The sequence below is a fragment of the Eleutherodactylus coqui genome, chromosome 11 (assembly GCF_035609145.1).
Source record: "Eleutherodactylus coqui strain aEleCoq1 chromosome 11, aEleCoq1.hap1, whole genome shotgun sequence".
Classification (NCBI taxonomy): domain Eukaryota; kingdom Metazoa; phylum Chordata; class Amphibia; order Anura; family Eleutherodactylidae; genus Eleutherodactylus; species Eleutherodactylus coqui.
The window spans coordinates 73,268,800-73,287,332 of record NC_089847.1 but is presented as its reverse complement, the minus strand read 5'-3'; the positions used below and the strand labels follow the sequence as shown (position 1 = coordinate 73,287,332).

The 18,533-nt window shown below is 45.6% G+C and overlaps 1 protein-coding gene across 3 annotated transcripts in view; it reads right to left on the bottom strand.

Moving 5' to 3' along the window:
• Positions 1 to 18,533, bottom strand: part of RASGRP2 (RAS guanyl releasing protein 2) — a 195,291-nt gene that overhangs the window by 23,321 nt on the left and 153,437 nt on the right. For all 3 annotated transcript variants that reach the window (XM_066582605.1, XM_066582607.1, XM_066582606.1), the window contains 2 exons: positions 16,613 to 16,894; positions 7,434 to 7,511 (listed from right to left, as the gene is read on the bottom strand). In XM_066582605.1, the coding sequence (XP_066438702.1) occupies positions 7,434 to 7,511; positions 16,613 to 16,894 (360 nt within the window). The remainder of the gene's footprint in view (positions 1 to 7,433; positions 7,512 to 16,612; positions 16,895 to 18,533) is intronic.

The window sequence follows — 18,533 nt, the reverse complement described above, 5'->3', positions numbered from 1 at the left end:
TAGAGATGAGCGAGCATCAAAATGCTCGGGTGCTCGTTACTCGGGACGAAATGCTCGAGGGTTCGTTTCGAGTAAAGAACCCCATTGAAGTCAATGGGCGACTCGAGCATTTTTGTATATCGCCGATGCTCGCTAAGGTTTCCATTTGTGAAAATCTGGGCAATTCAAGAAAGTGATGGGAACGACACAGCAACGGATAGGGCAGGCGAGGGGCTACATGTTGGGCTGCATCTCAAGTTCCCAGGTCCCACTATTAAGCCACAATAGCGGCAAGAGTGGGCCCCCTCCCAACAACTTTTACTTCTGAAAAGCCCTCATTAGCAATGCATACCTTAGCTAAGCACCACACTACCTCCAACAAAGCACAATCACTGCCTGCATGACACTCTGCTGCCACTTCTCCTGGGTTACATGCTGCCCACCCCCCCTGCACGACCCAGTGTCCACAGCGCACACTAAAGTGTCCCTGCGCAGCCTTCAGCTGCACTCATACCACACACTGGCCTCATAGCCACACCACCCTCATGTCTATTTATAAGTGCGTCTGCCATGAGGAGGAACCGCAGGCACACACTGCAGAGGGTTGGCACGGCTAGGCAGCGACCCTCTTTAAAAGGGGCGGGGCGATAGCCCACAATGCTGTACAGAAGCAATGAGAAATATAATCCTGTGCCACCGCCATCAGGAGCTGCACACGTGGGCATAGCAATGGGGAACCTATGTGCCACACACTATTCATTCTGTCAAGGTGTCTGCATGCCCCAGTCAGACCGCGGTTTTTTATAAATCGTCACAGGCAGGTACAACTCCGCAATGGGAATTCCGTGTGCACCCACAGCATGGGTGGCTCCCTGGAACCCACCGGCTGTACATAAATGTATCCCATTGCAGTGCCCATCACAGCTGAGGTAACGTCCGATTAAATGCAGGTGGGCTTCGGCCCACACTGCATGCCCCAGTCACATTGGGGTTCTTTAAAAGTGGACACATGCAGTTACAACTCCCTGTGGACCCACAGCATGGGTGGGTGCCAGGAAGCCAACGGCGGTACATAAATATATCCTATTGCATTGCCCATCACAGCTGAGGTAATGTCATGTTTAATGCAGGTGGGCTTCGGCCCACACTGCATGCCCCAGTCAGACTGGGGTTCTTAGAAGTGGACACATGCAGTTACAACTCCGTGTGGACCGACAGCATGGGTGGCTCCCTGGAACCCACCGGCTGTACATAAATGTATCCCATTGCAGTGCCCATCACAGCTGATGTAACGTCAGCTTTAATGCAGGTGGGCAAAAAATTGGATTACACTGTAGGCGAGGGCCCCAAAAAATTGCTGTACCAACAGTACTAATGTATGTCAGAAAAATTGCCCATGCCCAACCAAGAGGGCAGGTGAAACCCATTAATCGCTTTGGTTAATGTGGCTTAATTTGTAACTAGGCCTGGAGGCAGCCCAGTTAAAATAAAAATTGGTTCAGGTGAAAGTTTCAACGCTTTAATGAGCATTGAAACGTATAAAAATTGTTTACAAAAATTATATGACTGAGCCTTGTGGGCCTAAGAAAAATTGCCCGTTCGGCGTGATTACGTCAGGTTTCAGGAGGAGGAGCAGGAGGAGGAGGATGAATATTATACACAGATTGATGAAGCTAAAAGGTCTACGTTTTTGATGGCGATAGAGAACAATGCTTCCATCCGCAGGTGCAGCCTACGTATTGTTTAGATATCGCTGCTGTCCGCTGGTGGAGAAGAGAAGTCTGGGGAAATCCAGGCTTTGTTCATCTTGATGAGTGTAAGCCTGTCGGCACTGTCGGTTGACAGGCGGGTACGCTTATCTGTGATGATTCCCCCAGCCGCACTAAACACCCTCTCTGACAAGACGCTAGCCGCAGGACAAGCAAGCACCTCCAGGGCATACAGCGTAAGTTCAGGCCACGTGTCCAGCTTCGACACCCAGTAGTTGTAGGGGGCAGAGGCGTTACGGAGGACGGTCGTGCGATCGGCTACGTACTCCCTCACCATCCTTTTACAGTGCGCCCGCCGACTCAGCCTTGACTGGGGAGCGGTGACAGTCTTGCTGGGGAGCCAGAAAGCTGTCAAAGGCCTTAGAGAGTGTTCCCCTGCCTGTGCTGTACATGCTGCCTGATCTCTGCGCCTCCCCTGCTACCTGGCCCTCGGAACTGCGCCTTCGGCCACTTGCGCTGTCGGATGGGAATTTTACCATCAGTTTGTCCACCAGGGTCCTGTGGTATAGCATCACTCTCGAACCCCTTTCCTCTTCAGGTATGAGAGTGGAAAGGTTCTCCTTATACCGTGGGTCGAGCAGTGTGTACACCCAGTAATCCGTAGTGGCCAGAATGCGTGTAACGCGAGGGTCACGAGAAAGGCAACCTAACATGAAGTCAGCCATGTGTGCCAGGGTACCTGTACGCAACACATGGCTGTCCTCACTAGGAAGATCACTTTCAGGATCCTCCTCCTGCTCTTCCTCCTCAGGCCATACACGCTGAAAGGATGACAAGCAAGCAGCATGGGTACCCTCAGCAGTGGGCCAAGCTGTCTCTTCCCCCTCCTCCTCATCCTCCTCATCCTCCTCATGCTCCTCATGCTCCTCCTCAAAGCGCTGAGATATAGACAGGAGGGTGCTCTGACTATCCAGCGACATACTGTCTTCCCCCACCTCTGTTTCCGAGTGCAAAGTGTCTGCCTTTATGCTTTGCAGGGAACTTCTCAAGAGGCATAGCAGAGGAATGGTGACGCTACTGATTGCAGCATCGCCGCTCACCATCTGGGTAGACTCCTCAAAGTTTCCAAGGACCTGGCAGATGGCTGCCAACCAGGTCCACTCTTCTGTAAAGAATTGAGGAGGCTGACTCCCACGGCACCGCCCATGTTGGAGTTGGTATTCCACTATAGCTCTACGCTGCTCATAGAGCCTGGCCAACATGTGGAGCGTCGAGTTCCACCGTGTGGGCACGTCGCACAGCAGTTGGTGCACTGGCAGATGAAACCGATGTTGCAGGGTGCGCAGGGTGGCAGCGTCCGTGTGGGACTTGCGGAAATGTGCGCAGAGCTGGCGCACCTTTCCGAGCAGGTCTGACAAGCGTGGGTAGCTTTTCAGAAAGCGCTGAACCACCAAATTAAAGACGTGGGCCAGGCATGGCACGTGCGTGAGGCTGCCGAGCTGCAGAGCCGCCACCAGGTTACGGCCGTTGTCACACACGACCATGCCCGGTTGGAGGCTCAGCGGTGCAAGCCAGCGGTCGGTCTGCTCTGTCAGACCCTGCAGCAGTTCGTGGGCCGTGTGCCTCTTCTCTCCTAAGCTGAGTAGTTTCAGCACGGCCTGCTGACGCTTGCCCACCGCTGTGCTGCCACGACGCGCGACACCGACTGCTGGCGATGTGCTGCTGCTGACACATCTTGATTGCGAGACAGAGGTTGCGTAGGAGGAGGAGGAGGGTGGTTTAGTGGAGGAAGCATACACCGCCGCAGATACCACCACCGAGCTGGGGCCCGCAATTCTGGGGGTGGGTAGGACGTGAGCGGTCCCAGGCTCTGACTCTGTCCCAGCCTCCACTAAATTCACCCAATGTGCCGTCAGCGAGATATAGTGGCCCTGCCCACCTGTGCTTGTCCACGTGTCCGTTGTTAAGTGGACCTTGCCAGTAACCGCATTGGTGAGGGCGCGTACAATGTTGCGGGAGACGTGGTCGTGCAGGGCTGGGACGGGAAAAGTAGTGGCGACTGGGAACTGAGTAGTGCGGGGCCACGGCCGCCATCATGTTTTTGAAAGCCTCCGTTTCCACAAGCCTATACGGCGGGCATCTCCAGGCTGATAAATTTGGCTATGTGCACGTTTAACGCTTGAGCGTGAGGGTGCGTGGCGGCGTACTTGCGCTTGCGCTCCAACACTTGCGCTAGCGACGGCTGGACGGTGCGCTGAGAGACATTGGTGGATGGGGCCGAGCACAGCGGAGGTGAGGGTGTGGGTGCAGGCCAGGAGACGGTAGTGCCTGTGTCCTGAGAGGGGGGTTGGATCTCAGTGGCAGGTTGGGGCACAGGGGGAGAGGCAGCGGTGCAAACCGGAGGCGGTGAACGGCCTTCATCACACCTTGTGGGGGTGCTTGGCCATCGTATGTCTGCGCATGCTGGTGGTGGTGGCTCCCTGGCTGATCTTGGTGCGATAAAGGTTGCACACCACTGTTCGTCGGTCGTCTGCACTCAGTGAAAAACTGCCAGACCTTTGAGCACCTCGGCCTCTGCAGGGTGGCATGGCGCGAGGGGGCGCTTTGGGAAACAGTTGGTGGATTATTCGGTCTGGCCCTGCCTCTACCCCTGGCCACCGCACTGCCTCTTCCAACCTGCCCTGCTGTTGCACTTGCCTCCCCCTCTGAAGACCTGTCCTCAGTAGGCTTAGCAAACCAGGTGGGGTCAGTCACCTCATCGTCCTGCTGCTCTTCCTCCGAATCCTCTGTGCGCTCCTCCCTCGGACTTACTCCAATTACTACTACCTGAGTGATAGACAACTGTGTCATCGTCATCGTCCTCCTCACCCACTGAAAGCTCTTGAGACAGTTGCCGGAAGTCCCCAGCCTCATCCCCCGGACCCCGGGAACTTTCCAAAGGTTGGGCATCGGTCACGACAAACTCCTCCAGTGGGAGAGGATTCGGAACCATTGCTGCCCATTCTGGGCAGGGGCCTGGGAACAGTTCCTGGGAGTCTGCCTGCTCCTCAGAATGTGTCATTGTAATGGAGTGAGGAGGCTGGGAGGAAGGAGGAGCAGCAGCCAGAGGATTCAGAGTTGCAGCAGTGGACGGCGCAGAACTCTGGGTGTTTGATAGATTGCTGGATGCACTTTCTGCCATCCACGACAGGACCTGCTCACACTGCTCATTTTCTAATAAAGGTCTACCGCGTGGACCCATTAATTGTGAGATGAATGTGTAGACGCTAGAAACGTGCCTCTCTCCTAATCCCGCAGCAGTCGGCTGCGATACACCTGGATCAGGAGCTCGGCCTGTGCCCACACCCTGACTTGGGCCTCCGCGTCCTCGCCAGCGTCCACGTCCTCTAGGCCTACCCCTACCCCTCAGCATGCTGTATTACCAGTAGTGCAGAAACAGAACGCTGTAATTACATGTGCCGCTTATTGGCCTGTGGTTGGAGGCTGACTTCCCTTACGGAACGCACAGCAAATCCAGGAAACAATTTTGCGCAAGCCTGCTGTAACGCTTAGCTGCGTATTAATTAGGACTACTACCCCCAGCAGATAGATACTGTAGGCAGCGTATAATATTATGTATACTGTTTCCCTCTGGCGGGATGATGGCGCTGATGTAACAGACAGCAGATCCAGGAAACAATTTTGCGCAAGCCTGCTGTAACGCTTAGCTGCGTATTAATTAGGACTACTACCCCCAGCAGACACGCAGTAAACTGAAGACGGTCACAGGCAGCCCAAATATAGTATTTTTCCCTAATTTTTTGGAAAAACCTCACTGCCTGTATAGCCTGAATATCTCTTTCCCTGCCTCACCAGTACTGGCCCTATACTCTGTACAATGACTGCAGACTAAGGACGCAATGCTCTGCACGGCCGATATACAAAAAAAAAAAAAAAAAAATTGTGCAACACTGCAAAAAGCAGCCTCAACAGTACTGCACACGGTCAGATGTGGCCCTAAGAAGGACCGTTGGGGTTCTTGAAGCCTAAAATCACTCCTAACGCTCTCCCTATAGCAGCTCCGGCATCAGCAGCACTTTCCCTGATCTCTGTCAGAAAGCATCTGTGGCGAGCCGTGGGAGGGGCTGATTTATATACTCGGGTGACACCTGATCTCGCCAGCCACTCACTGCAGGGGGGTGGTATAGGGCTTGAACGTCACAGGGGGAAGTTGTAATGCCTTCCATGTCTTTCTATTGGCCAGAAAAGCGCGCTAACGTCTCAGAGATGAAAGTGAAAGTAACTCGAACATCGCGTGGTACTCGTCTCGAGTAACGAGCATCTCGAACACGCTAATACTCGAACGAGTATCAAGCTCGGACGAGTACGTTCGCTCGTCTCTATTGTTTAACTATAGAGATTACAGATTTTTACTATAAAGGTCTAAATGAATTTAAATATCCTTTGCCAATGTCCAGGAATGTTATGACCTCAGTACTAATATTTGTCCGAGACTGCAACTGTGTACACATATATATTGCAATGACATTTGGAAGACACAAGGCCACCCACTGTGGGTGAGAAAATGCCCTAAAGAATGCAGAAAAACGGTAGTTGTGAAACTAAGGAGGCAAAGCCACAAGATGTGGTACTAGCAAACCTGTAAATACCTGGATGTTTTCCTAACAGACTATAACACAAAACAATGAGTTGATCCAAAGATCTGTCCAAGTGCCAGCATGGGATCAAGATGGAATTTTCTCTTTTTAAAGACGAGCTGAACTAAGCTTTGTTTTCTCACATTTATCTTCTGGGGAATCCCATAGTGAATTTCTTTCAGGATGAAAGATTACACCTGGCAGACATATGTCTTTTTAACCTAAAGTACTATGTCATTAAAGCTGTACAGACTGTTTGTGGACGACTTCTTTTATGCAGAATTGCTGAGATTTTTACACCATTTGTATTGTTTCTGCTGTGAGATAAAGATTATATAGAAAATTCTACATATGCATATCAAATCTTGTAAGTGTATCTCAAATAAAAAGAGCGGAGGTTTAGCACTAACCTCCGATAGAATATCAAATAATACATAAATCTACATATACTGTGAGCATAAAGTTAAAATGCTGCCATTTGAAGCTTCTTTCAAATGGCCAAAATGAGGTCATATATTTCAGCGTCTACATTTTGGCCACAACATCCCAACCTACCATGGTGCAACTGAATTGAACTTGGATCACCATAGAACCCAATGATTATCTAAGTTTGGTTTCATTTGAGTGCAAGAGGTCTGGCTATTGTAGCAGTAAGAGCAGTTTCAGATGAGCGTAGGTGCAACTACTCAACATTATGGAGGGTAGTTGCACCTGAACAAGGGGAATCCCTAGCCCATCGGCAGCTTTTCAAACTCTGTGCCAGAGCACAGGAGTTTGAAAATAACTGCAGGAAGACAGATGCCGTGCGATTTTTCTTGCATAGTATTCCCTACATGCGGTAAAGATATGGGAGGTTTTATGTTTTCTTGAAATACAATTAATGGCCAAGAAAAGAGCTAGTGAATACGAAATCACTGAAATCCTATTGAAAACAGTGGTTTCGTTTTGCATTATGCGGCCGTGATTATCACAGCCGCATAATGGGAGAAAACCAAGTTCGCCTGAATCCACTCATAAGTGGATACTACAATGCAACCTTGGTATGGCCAGCTAAAAGCAGCCAAAAAAGGACAATTAATGAAGTACAATTTTTAGGTTTACATCTTACCGATGTACGTGCTCTTGGTTCTCTTTGAAGAGAAAGCTGGTAAATCTCTTCCTCTGATCGATACTGATCCAGTGAAACCTGTAGAATTAGAGAAAATGCATCGACAAAAAACAAAAAGTTAAACTGCTGCAAAATAAAAATTTAATTAAGTATCTGAAACAGAGTTCATTAATAAAATGTACCATCAATGTTCTACATTTTACTCCAATAGTTCCTCCAGATAAGTCAAAATGTGATCAAGTTCCGTGTTTCAGTCGTTGCCAGTGAATTTTTGCCAAAATAAAATATCAAACAGCAGGCTTAATTTATTAAGTGCCAACAATTAACAAATACATTCAAAATGCTAATCTTTTTATATTTGGTTTTGGGTGACAACCTCAATCTGTCATGTCTTGAAGTTTATTAATGATTTATTTAAGGGAGAAGTGTTAAGAACAATGGGGCAGATTTACTAATCAAAACGTGCCAAAAAATTCCCACACACAGGGCACCGAGTTTATGTGTTTAAGACACTTTGTGTCTCTTTAGACAGCTTAAGGGGAAAATATTAAGAAAATGCACTAAAAGTTTTTAGAAGTGAACCACAATTTTGGTACAAAATACTGGTCCAAGGTAAGCCAACTAAAACGTGGCACATGTAAAAGAAGTGCCTCACAGGTCTATCTAAATGCACTAAATTTACAAGTGTGCACCACTGTGATAAATTTGTCACATATTCTGATGGTTTCATCTAAGTGTATGCCATCCAAATTCCAGAAGGGATTTATAAGTGTGCCCTTATGTTTTGTAAGATTTGCCTTTCTGATTCAGTGATTCCAGAGAGAGTTCATGTGCTCCCTTTATAGGACGACTACAATGAAGATTACTTTCCCTTGTCTTGTTTTAACTTAGTGTTGTCATTTCGCTGCAAACATATTCTTATCAGCAGTCTTGATATGAAATGAAAATGAAATTGCAGGGTATATAAACAGCATTTAATTACCCAATTACAACATTTCAAGAACTATCAGTGTCTGACACATGGGAGATATAAAGGAGATGATTAGTGAGACGCAAGACAGATATGCTGCGTGATCCATCTTCCGAGTGATCACTGAAACAATGTATACTTAACATTAGAATTGTCCATAGCCATAAGGAAGTGATAAAATCTTAATGAGGCCAAGGCCACACGAGGCAGAATTTCCGCAGCAGAAATTCCACTGTACATTTTGCAGCTAGTGATGAGTGATTAGTGGAAAAATCGGTTTGTGTAGGGATCACGCTGGCTTCACCAAACTAATCGTGAATCAGGACAGAAGATTGCAACTCCTATTAAAGTCAATGGGAGTAAAAATTGAGTTTGTTAATTTGTCTTACAGAAGGTCTCCAATGCAACCAAAGCCCCCAAAGTGCATGGGAATACAGCCAAACATTTGGGGAACACTGTACTCCTCCAAATAAATTGTTAAAGATAGTGGTAGTGGTGGGGGGCCTCGTAGCACAGGAGTGTCACTGAAAACAAAAGGCCCATATAGCGTCTCCTACAGTAGATCAAAAATTGCACCAAGGAAGACCATACAGGAGCGCTGCTTGTTTTAAAAGCAATGCCACAAATTTTCAAAATCACAAAAATTCTACCAGGTGAACAGAAGAGCCCAGCAAGGAAAAGCAGCAGTGCAACCAAAAATTACAACAAGGCAGATAGTAGGTGTGATGCTTGTTTTAAAAGCAATGTCATAAAAACTTTTCAAGGGACAAATTATACTAGGTGAATAGAACACTCAAGCATGACCTGCTCCAAGGAATAGCTGTAGGCTGACTTTGGAAAATCTTTGTTTTGGGAGAAGGAAACATTGTGAATGCAGGAGAAGGACCACTAACCACCAGCAACAGCTCCTTGAGGGCAGAGTGTGCTTCTCGTGGAAGCATGAGAGTTGTTGCTCCATATTGACATTTTCATTTGAGGGGGAAGTAGAAGGAGGAAACCTGGTAGGAGCAGGAAAAGAACAGCAGCGGTAGCAGCACCACCGCCAACAGCACCCTAAGGGCACAGTGTGGTCTTTGATATAAATTTATGCTCAGTCAGATGTGCTTAAAAAATTGCCAGAGTGTTAACTAATCATCAATGGAATTTGTCATAGCGCTGCGGATGTCAGGTGGAATCCATGCCCGGTTCATGTCGAGTACATCTACACGGGAGCTGACAGTCTCTTGGACCATCATGGATAAGTGCTGCCTGTGAATGAGTCATACACTGTGCCGTTTGCTGTAGGCTGTGACAGGCTGAAAAGACGGTGTCACAGCTCTGTTAGGCTTAATGTCCACGGGAGGAATTGAATTGCGGAATCCGCCGTTCAACCGCCCATAGACAATCACGGGTGCCCACAGCTGAATTTAAGCATGCGGATTTGATTTGCGTTCTTCTGGTCAGGAAAACAAATGGCAGCATACACCATTTTGCTGCGGGTCCCGCACAGACGGCTTCCATTGAAGTCAATGGAAGCCGTCCGATCTGCGGCACTCCCGCAGCTGACATTGCAGGAAGTTGGAAAATTGGTATTCCTGTTCCTCTTCCTGTGACATGTCACTGTGCCTAAGGCCCTGTAGGGTTTGTATTAGCAGGCAGACAACAGGGATGGTCTTACTGATTAGTGTGTAATCCTAATTGACCATTTTTATCATCTACTCAAAGCAGGCAAAAATGGCACAAACATCTTTGATCTGCTGCTATTCTACAGGCGTCAAGTAACCGATCTCCATACAGCTCCTGAAAACGGCATACACCATCTGGTGCTCCATGATCGCTCTCTGCTGCTGGTTGAACCTCTGCAACATATGCAATGCAGAATTCCACCATGTAGGCACATCACAGATGAGGTCTTTGGGTGGTGCCCAAACTGTTGCTGCATCTCCGCCACATGAGAGGCAGCTAGGAGAAATGCAGAAAGTGTGAGCATAGTTTCCTGGCCTTTTTCAGCAGTGGATGTAAACTTGGGTAATTGGATGCGTGGCAATACCAGGTTCATCACATGGGCAGGCAAGGTACATGTGTGAGTGTCAAGGTGAAGGGCTTTCACCAGGTTGGCTGCATTGTCACACACAACCTTGCTTGGTTTCAGACTGGGTCAGCCTGAGCCTGCAGAGCCATCAACAGCACTTTGACCGTGTGGCTGTGCTGAGCTAAACATACGAGTTTTAGGACAGCATGTTGCCATTTACCACATGCAGCCTTGTATGGAGGTTTTGTTGCATACAAATATCTGTGCTGATGTGGAGGGTCGGTAGAGGTGGAGGAAGAGAACAAGTGGCGTAAGGAGGACATAGACATGGATGTATGTCCCGGAAGTCTTGGGGGTACCATGAAACGAGGATTACCACTTTCAGCTCCATGCCCCACCTACAGGACATTGACTCTGTGTGCTGTTAAGGATATGTGACGCCCCTGGCCATGCTTACTGAACAACATGTCTGGTCAGGTTTACCCGAGCACTGACAACATTCTGCAATGCCAGGGAAACGTTGTCACCAACATGGCACTGAAGGGCAGGGATGGCTTTTTGGGAAAAAAATAGGGACTAGCCTGCAGCCAGCATTTCCATTGCAAACAGCTGTGCTGGTGGAAAACACGGGTGGGCATCATGTCAATTTTTAGTTTGCGCGTTGTTTCTACTTCAAAATTCCCATCAGTGGGCAATATCTATGTGTGCCAAAAACTGTGCGAGAAAGCTGTGAATTTTGACACAGACGGAATTTGCGTGGAAAATTCTGCGGTGAATTCTACCGTATGAGTATACCATTAAACTCTCATCCACATGGCTTGTATTGTAAACACTGAAGATGTTCCGAAATTAAAACACATTTACAAAATATGAGAGCATATTGTCACTTCATATTTTTCCTTCGCTTTTGGTGCAGATTTACACCTCTCATTTTAAGGGCTGAAATTCAAGCTATTCTAAAATCTCATCCATTTGGACTGTACTGCAATGTTGCATAGAGACCATGTTTTAACATACTGTACTCTTAAAGGGGTTGTCTAACAAACAATTTCTTGATATTTTCTCCTATTAGGGCATGTTAAGTCCAATCGTTTCTCCTGTCTTATAAGTAGAGGCTCTTAAGGACCACAGGTGTCCTCAGAAATCAATGGATGACACAGAGAAAACACGCATTTACAGGGAAACTGAACAGTTAAACTGTGGATACCCGCTCAATAACTGCTAATTGAGGGCCTCCCATCAGCTGGGTACCAACACTCAGCTTCTCATAGAGAAACCATTTGTTGAAACTGCCGAGAAAAGGATCCAGTGAGCGAGTGACCGGGAGATCCAAGTTAGAAATCAACACGAGATAGTTGGGGAACTTGTTCGATGGTATGGGGATGATAGTGTTAATCACAGAACCAGTGCCACCTAATGTGGTAACAAAATGTGCTGGGATAGGCCAGGAAAGTATGTTAACATCATGAGCGATAATTACATTAAACCATTAATACATTAATGATACGCTGAGACGGAAACCAATGTGAAATAGATGTAGTTCACCAAGAAAAGTGGATCATTCAGCTATAGAACAGCCATCCTCTTGTGTTAGCATCACTTCTAACTGCCCATCTAGGGTTGGAAATCACTGCAACCACAAGGGAACATTACAGGCCACATACTGGTTTTCGACACATGCTATCTTGTCAGAGTCATCGTTTGCACCTACTGCAGTAGATATTAGCCTACATGGTACACCAATGGAAAAAACGTTGTTGTGGCATATTATATTGGACACCATATTAATAAAACATTCCTTCTCCCCTGGAAGCATTGTTCTGAGGAAAACCATCTCTATAATACACAGTGTCATACAGAACTCCATACAGAGACAAAGAGTACCTACAGCCCCATAGTATGGCTCCACAAGGACTTTGTCCTCCTATACAGCCTCCTGCATACAGTTCTTATGTGTACATGTGGCCTCATATTAAATCTGAAAGAACCCCTTTAATAACCAGTTACATCCAGCTCATTATCCAAATAGCAATTCCAATGATTATTACATTATTGGGATATTTGTATGTTACAGGGGTTTACTGGGAGTAGACTACATCCCTCAGGATAGGTCATCAGTATCAGATCGGAGGGGAATTGTTTGCTTAAGTTGCTGTCAGCTGGAAACAGCACAGCTCTGTACATTGTTCAGTGGGCCAGAATGGTACTGCAGGCTCACATTCAAATGACTACAGGTCAAGATCCTGAAAATGAATAATCAATAGCAAGCTTCTTAACCCCTTAATGCTACCGGACATTCGTTGACGTCCTGGGCTCATGAGAATTAATGGAACAGATTGTAAACTTTTGTCCTGTGGATGGCGCAGGCTCAGAAGTGAGCCTACGACATTCAGCAGTGGGAGTCAGCTGTAACTGATAGCCAGACTCCCACTGCAAAATCGGCGGAACAAAGGATTTTATTGTGCAAAAGTGGAAAAACCTAAAAACACATAATTTTGGCATAATCGTAATTATACCAGTATCGTAATTATACCAGTCTGCGGGGAAAAAAAATCCTGATTTCAATAATGTTGCATGATTAACTCTGTAAAATAAATACGGCGGGATTGATGTGTTTTCTAACTACGCCCTACAAAAATATATATATATTATATACAATGTACCGCTGCAAACGGACCTAGATAACCTAGGGGCTTGGGTAGAAAAATGGCAAATGAAGCTCAATATTGATAAATGTAAGGTTATGCACATGGGCAGGAGAAACAGATACTAATACACACTAAATAGGGTACTGCTAGGGAAAAGGGAGATGGAAAAAGACCTGGGGGTACTAGTGGACTGTAGATTTAACTGGAGCAATCTATGCCAGTCAGCTGCTGCAAAAGCAAATAAAGTCTTGGGTGCATTAACCCCTTGAGTGGCGGGTTTCCTACCACCCTGTCGTGCCCACCAGGGCAGGTTTTTTAAAATGGTCTAATCATTGAATTTCAACTAATTTTGCAGTTGCGTCTCAAGAGCCATAACTTTTTCATTTTTCCATTGACATGGCCATATAAGGGCTTGTTTTTTGCGGGACAAGTTGCGATTTTTTAAACAGGGGGGAGGAAAAAAAGAAATGGGGAAAAAAAAAAGGGGCCATGTCATTAAGGGGTTAAATAATGTATTAACTTCCTTCTCTGGGTCCTTACGACACATGGATACCACATGTGTGATTGTATTTTTGATTTTTTACAAAGTAAAGGGAGACAAGTGTTTTTATAATTTTTTAACTTTTTTTTTTTTTTAATTTTTTGTCCCTTTAGGGGACTTTCACAGGGACCCATCAGGACCCCTGATCACATTCTGGGGGTCCTATGGTGACAGCCCTTTACATGCTGCAGTGACAGCCCTTTACATGCTGCAGTCACATGGAGGTTTTCTCTGATCTCTGCTGTAAGAGCTAGTACCTAGCTGTCCTCTCACAGCCAAGCACTAGCTCTCCCTGCCACAGAGACCATCGGCTTGCTTCTGACAAGCCGATGGTCTCTATGGCAACCTGTAAACAAAGCAGGAGATTGCGGGCATATCGGCAATATCTTCTGCTGGTTTTTCAAAGCCCTTGCTTTGCTCTCTGTGGGACTGTGCAGGCAGAGCACACTGTCACAGCTTGTGGCATTGTGCTCTGCAGCTCCCATAGTGATACATAGCCCGGAAATCTTCCAGGCTATGTCGCTATGAGCAGTGGAGCTCGTCCCGGAAAATTTCCGGGCGTGCCACTCAAGGGGTTAAAAGAGGTATAGGGGCGAGGTACGAGAACATTATTCTTCCACTATACAAGGCACTTGTAATACTGCGTACAGTTCTGGACACCAGTGCTCAGAAAAGATGTTACAGTGCTGGAGGGGGTTCAAAGAAGGGCAACTAAACTAATAAACAGAATGGGAGGACTGGAATATCCAGAGAGGCTATCACAATTAGGATTATTTACCCTGGAAAAAAGACGCTTAAGGGGTGATCAAATAACTAAATATAAATACATTAAGAGAAAATACAAGGATCTCTCCCATGATCTGTTTACACCCAGGACTGCGACGGTAACAAGAGGGCATCCTCTACGTCTAGAAGAAAGCAGGTTTCATCACCAACATAGAAGGGGATTCTTTACTGTAAGAGCGATGAGACACTGGAACTCTCTGCCTGAGAACATGGTGATGGCAAAATCCACAGTGGAGTTTAAGAGGGGACTAGACGAAGGAAGGATATTACAGGATATAGACATTAGGTGACCAGCCGGGTTGTTGATCAAGGGTAACTCTGGCTGCCAATATGGAGTCGGGAAGGAATTTTTTTGCCTTCCTCTGGACCAACAAAAGGGGGATGGTGTTGAAATGGGCTGAAATAGATGGATATTAGTCTTCACTCAGCCTAACCTATGTTATAGATATAATATATAATCACACAAATAATACCAATAAAAACTTCAGTTTGGCCGCCTGCAGACGAGCGGAAATCCCGCCGCGGGATTTCCCGCGGGATTTCCGCCGCTGAAAGTCTGCATAGGAGTGCATTACAATACGCACTCCTATGCAGACGGCCGCGGTTTGGCCGCGCGAAATCTCGCGCGGCAAACAAACCGCGGCATGTTCTAATTTTGTGCGGAGCACGCACTCACCTGGCCGCCGGCTCCGGTCTGCGCATGCGCCGGCTGCGCGGCAGCCGGCACATCAAAGAGCCGGGGCCGCCAGGCGCGGGTGAGTACGCGCTCGCCCCTGCAGGCTCTGGGGTCGGATCGCGCGGCGAGATTTCTCGCTGCCGGATCCGACCCGCTCGTCTGCAGGCGGCCTTTGCCTTGAAAAAAACAAGCTCTCATACTGCCGTATTAACTGAAAAATGTAACAGTTATGGCTTTTGAAAAGTGAAAATGAAGATCCCCCCCCAAAATATTGCATCCTTATGGCCAAAATAGGCAGTGTCCCTAAAGGCAGGCTTACATGAGCGTAATTTCATTGCATATTTCGCGAGCATAATACGTAGTGAATGCAGTCAATGAAAGTACATTGATTTTCATTGATCCATTCACATGTGCATATGCATTGCGTATACTACGCACATAAAAAAAAGAAAAAGAACACAACATGTTCTATTTTACTTACCACGCATTACATGAGATAGGGCCCTATTGTTTTTTATGGGTGTGTATGAAAAAATTACATTGCATATGTGCAGCGTTTTATACACATGCTGCTAGTAAGCAAAACAAGAAAGTAAAAAACAAAAAGAAGAAACCAAGAAGTGGTGCCTGACAGCATGCATGAGATACACGGTCATGTGCAGGTATACGCCATCCCTATCACAGTGACCATTCACAGCTACACACGCTAGTAAAATACTGCGTTTTATGACCAGCGTTTTACCATACGCTTGTGTGAGCCTGCCCTTGATGATAAAACACCCTTAGGGCATGTTCACACAATAAGAATCTGCAGCAGTTTCTTCTTTTTATCGTGGAGTTTTCTTAACATGGATTTGAAATCTGTGTCACAGGAAAAAAACAAACTAAGTAATGTGTCACATCTAGAGCAAGTAGTGCCTTAGCCGAGTATCTCCCCGCTCGTCTCTAAAGATTCGGGGGCCGGCGGGGGCAGCAGGGGAGAGCAGGGAGGAACGGAGGGGAGATCTCTCTCTCCCTTTGTGCCCCCCCCCCCCCCCCCCGCAGCTCACCTGTCACCGGCACCGGCCCCCGAATCTTTAGAGACGAGCGGGGAGATACTCTGCTAAGGCACTACTCGCTCGAGTAATGTGCCTTAGCGAGTATACTCGCTCATCTCTAGACACATCTTAAACATTGATTCACACAGAATCCACATCAGAAATTCTGCACACGGGTTTAACCCATTCAAAAGGGCTAAATCTGCATGTGGAAACCTGGCAAAATCAGAATCAGACTTCTGCTGCAGTTTAAGGGGTGAAAACCCCTAATATATCAGTTGCAGGATGTATTGAGGTACTGTGACCGTCATAAGATCAAACAGCAGCTAGATTGCCCATTAATAGTTAACAGATATCAATAGATTTTTCCTAAGCTTCATGTAAAATGAAGTCGTAAATACAGCCCCCCAAAAAAAGGTAATAATGGCAATGCTGCTAAAAATGTTACATTTGATGGTCATATAATCTCCATTTTACCCTCAATAAATGTTCTCTTTTCCAATAACTCACCGTTAACAAGTTCAGAAGATCAGGATTTGCTTTCACTGGAGGTTCCAGCCTCTGGGTTTCTGTTAGTTCACGAACCACTTTATAGACCTGACGCATTTTGGACAGATTAATAGCACCTCTCGCCTTGTCCGTCCAGTCAGACAATGCTACATGCAATGCCATTAGGTCTTTTAAGTGAACTCCAAGAGCAGGAAACCGAAAACCTTCACAAAGTGCAAACCTTCGCCTGTATCGCGAGTAGTTATCTGAGGAGGTAAGAAGCTCCAGAAGAGAATCATAAACCTTGTAATGAGACAAAAGAGAACAGAGGATTTAGTAAGGAGTAGGTATAAAGTTACATTTATATATTTGCATAGTGGAGTACAAATATGTTGCATAATGTTTATGTTTCTTCCACTGGTTTTATATGCAGTTCATTTCTTTTGTACTCCAAGTGTGCTGTATGTTTTGGCCCATGGGTCAGTAATAATTCCTCCAAATTTAAGCTACAAATATATGCTGTGGTCAATAAGTGGTTAGAAAAAAAGGGAGAGGAGCTCCCTCTGTCAACTCATTTCTCACCCCATGATACGATTATAGGGTGCTGACGGCAGACCGACCCTAGGCCTCCAGCATCCATGACATCTCATCTTAGCACGTGTAGTAGGTTCTGCTGGAGGCTGGGCTTCATAGGATAATACTGACAAGCACAATGCACTGCAGTATAGAAGTGTTTTGGTGTATTATATCAAGTGATTGGATGTTCAAGTCCTCTAGTTGTACAAAAAAACTAAAAATGTTGAGATGTTTGAAAAGATTAAAATGTTAAAAAAAAAAAGCTTGACCAATTATGTGAAAAATATAAACAAAAAAACAAACATGATTGGTATATCCACAATCGGTAAGGATCTGAGGTATTAAAATATGTTATTTATCATACACAGTAAACACTGTAAAGGAAACATTTGCAGAATTTCTCTAATTTGGTTAACTTCGTTCCAAAAGAAAAAAGAATAAATGTGATCCGAAAGCCATCTATATATCACGACATGGTACCATATGGCTTGCCCTGCAAAAAGCCAGCTCTCATACAGTTCCATGGACAGAAAACGAAAATAGTTATGGTCCTTGGAATATGGCTACACAAATTTGTAAAAAAAAGGATGCACAGATGATTTTCCCATAAAGACAAAACCCATAAAAATATTCAAAAAAAATTGCAGAATTACTTTTCTGTATTCCACTACATAAACTTATTTTGAAATGCTTTCAAAGCTATTAAATCGTTGCATCAAAAAATACAACTTTTTAGAACTTTTCCATTCCCAGAATGTTATAGTTAATATGTCCATGGATTATAATTTACGAGGCATTTGATGTTTCATTAGGTTCAGAAGGATATACATACAGTAACTGCTTGCTTTGTAATATTCTTTATGCATCGGATTCTTTCTCTGACATTTTATACAATGTTTACCTGCCATATTCTTTTTCATTAAAAATCTACTTGACGACAAGAAACAATCCCTTATATGCCCATATCGGTGAAAAAATAAAGAAGAAATGGCTTTAGGAAGAAGGGATGAAAAAAAAAAAAAAAATAGATGTCGCCAAGACTGTCTGTAACACCGAGGGGTTAAAGAACATAATAAAAAACATAGTTCAATAGTTTTCCTTTGTATAAGAATCACAATGATGGGAAATGGAGATGGTGGTTATAGACTACAGAATATTTCATACATTTTTTGCATTTTAGAAAACAAATCTTGTTTTTGTGGTTGCTCAGTCCCATGTAATGGTCTTGTTCTTCCTAAAAAACGCTCAATTGGATTTATGCCACGTGACTGACAAGGTCACTGAACAACTCACACTGGATTATTGTCTATCCACTTTGTCGGCAGCTAAGATCAATGCTTTAGGTCATTATCCATGTAATTAATTT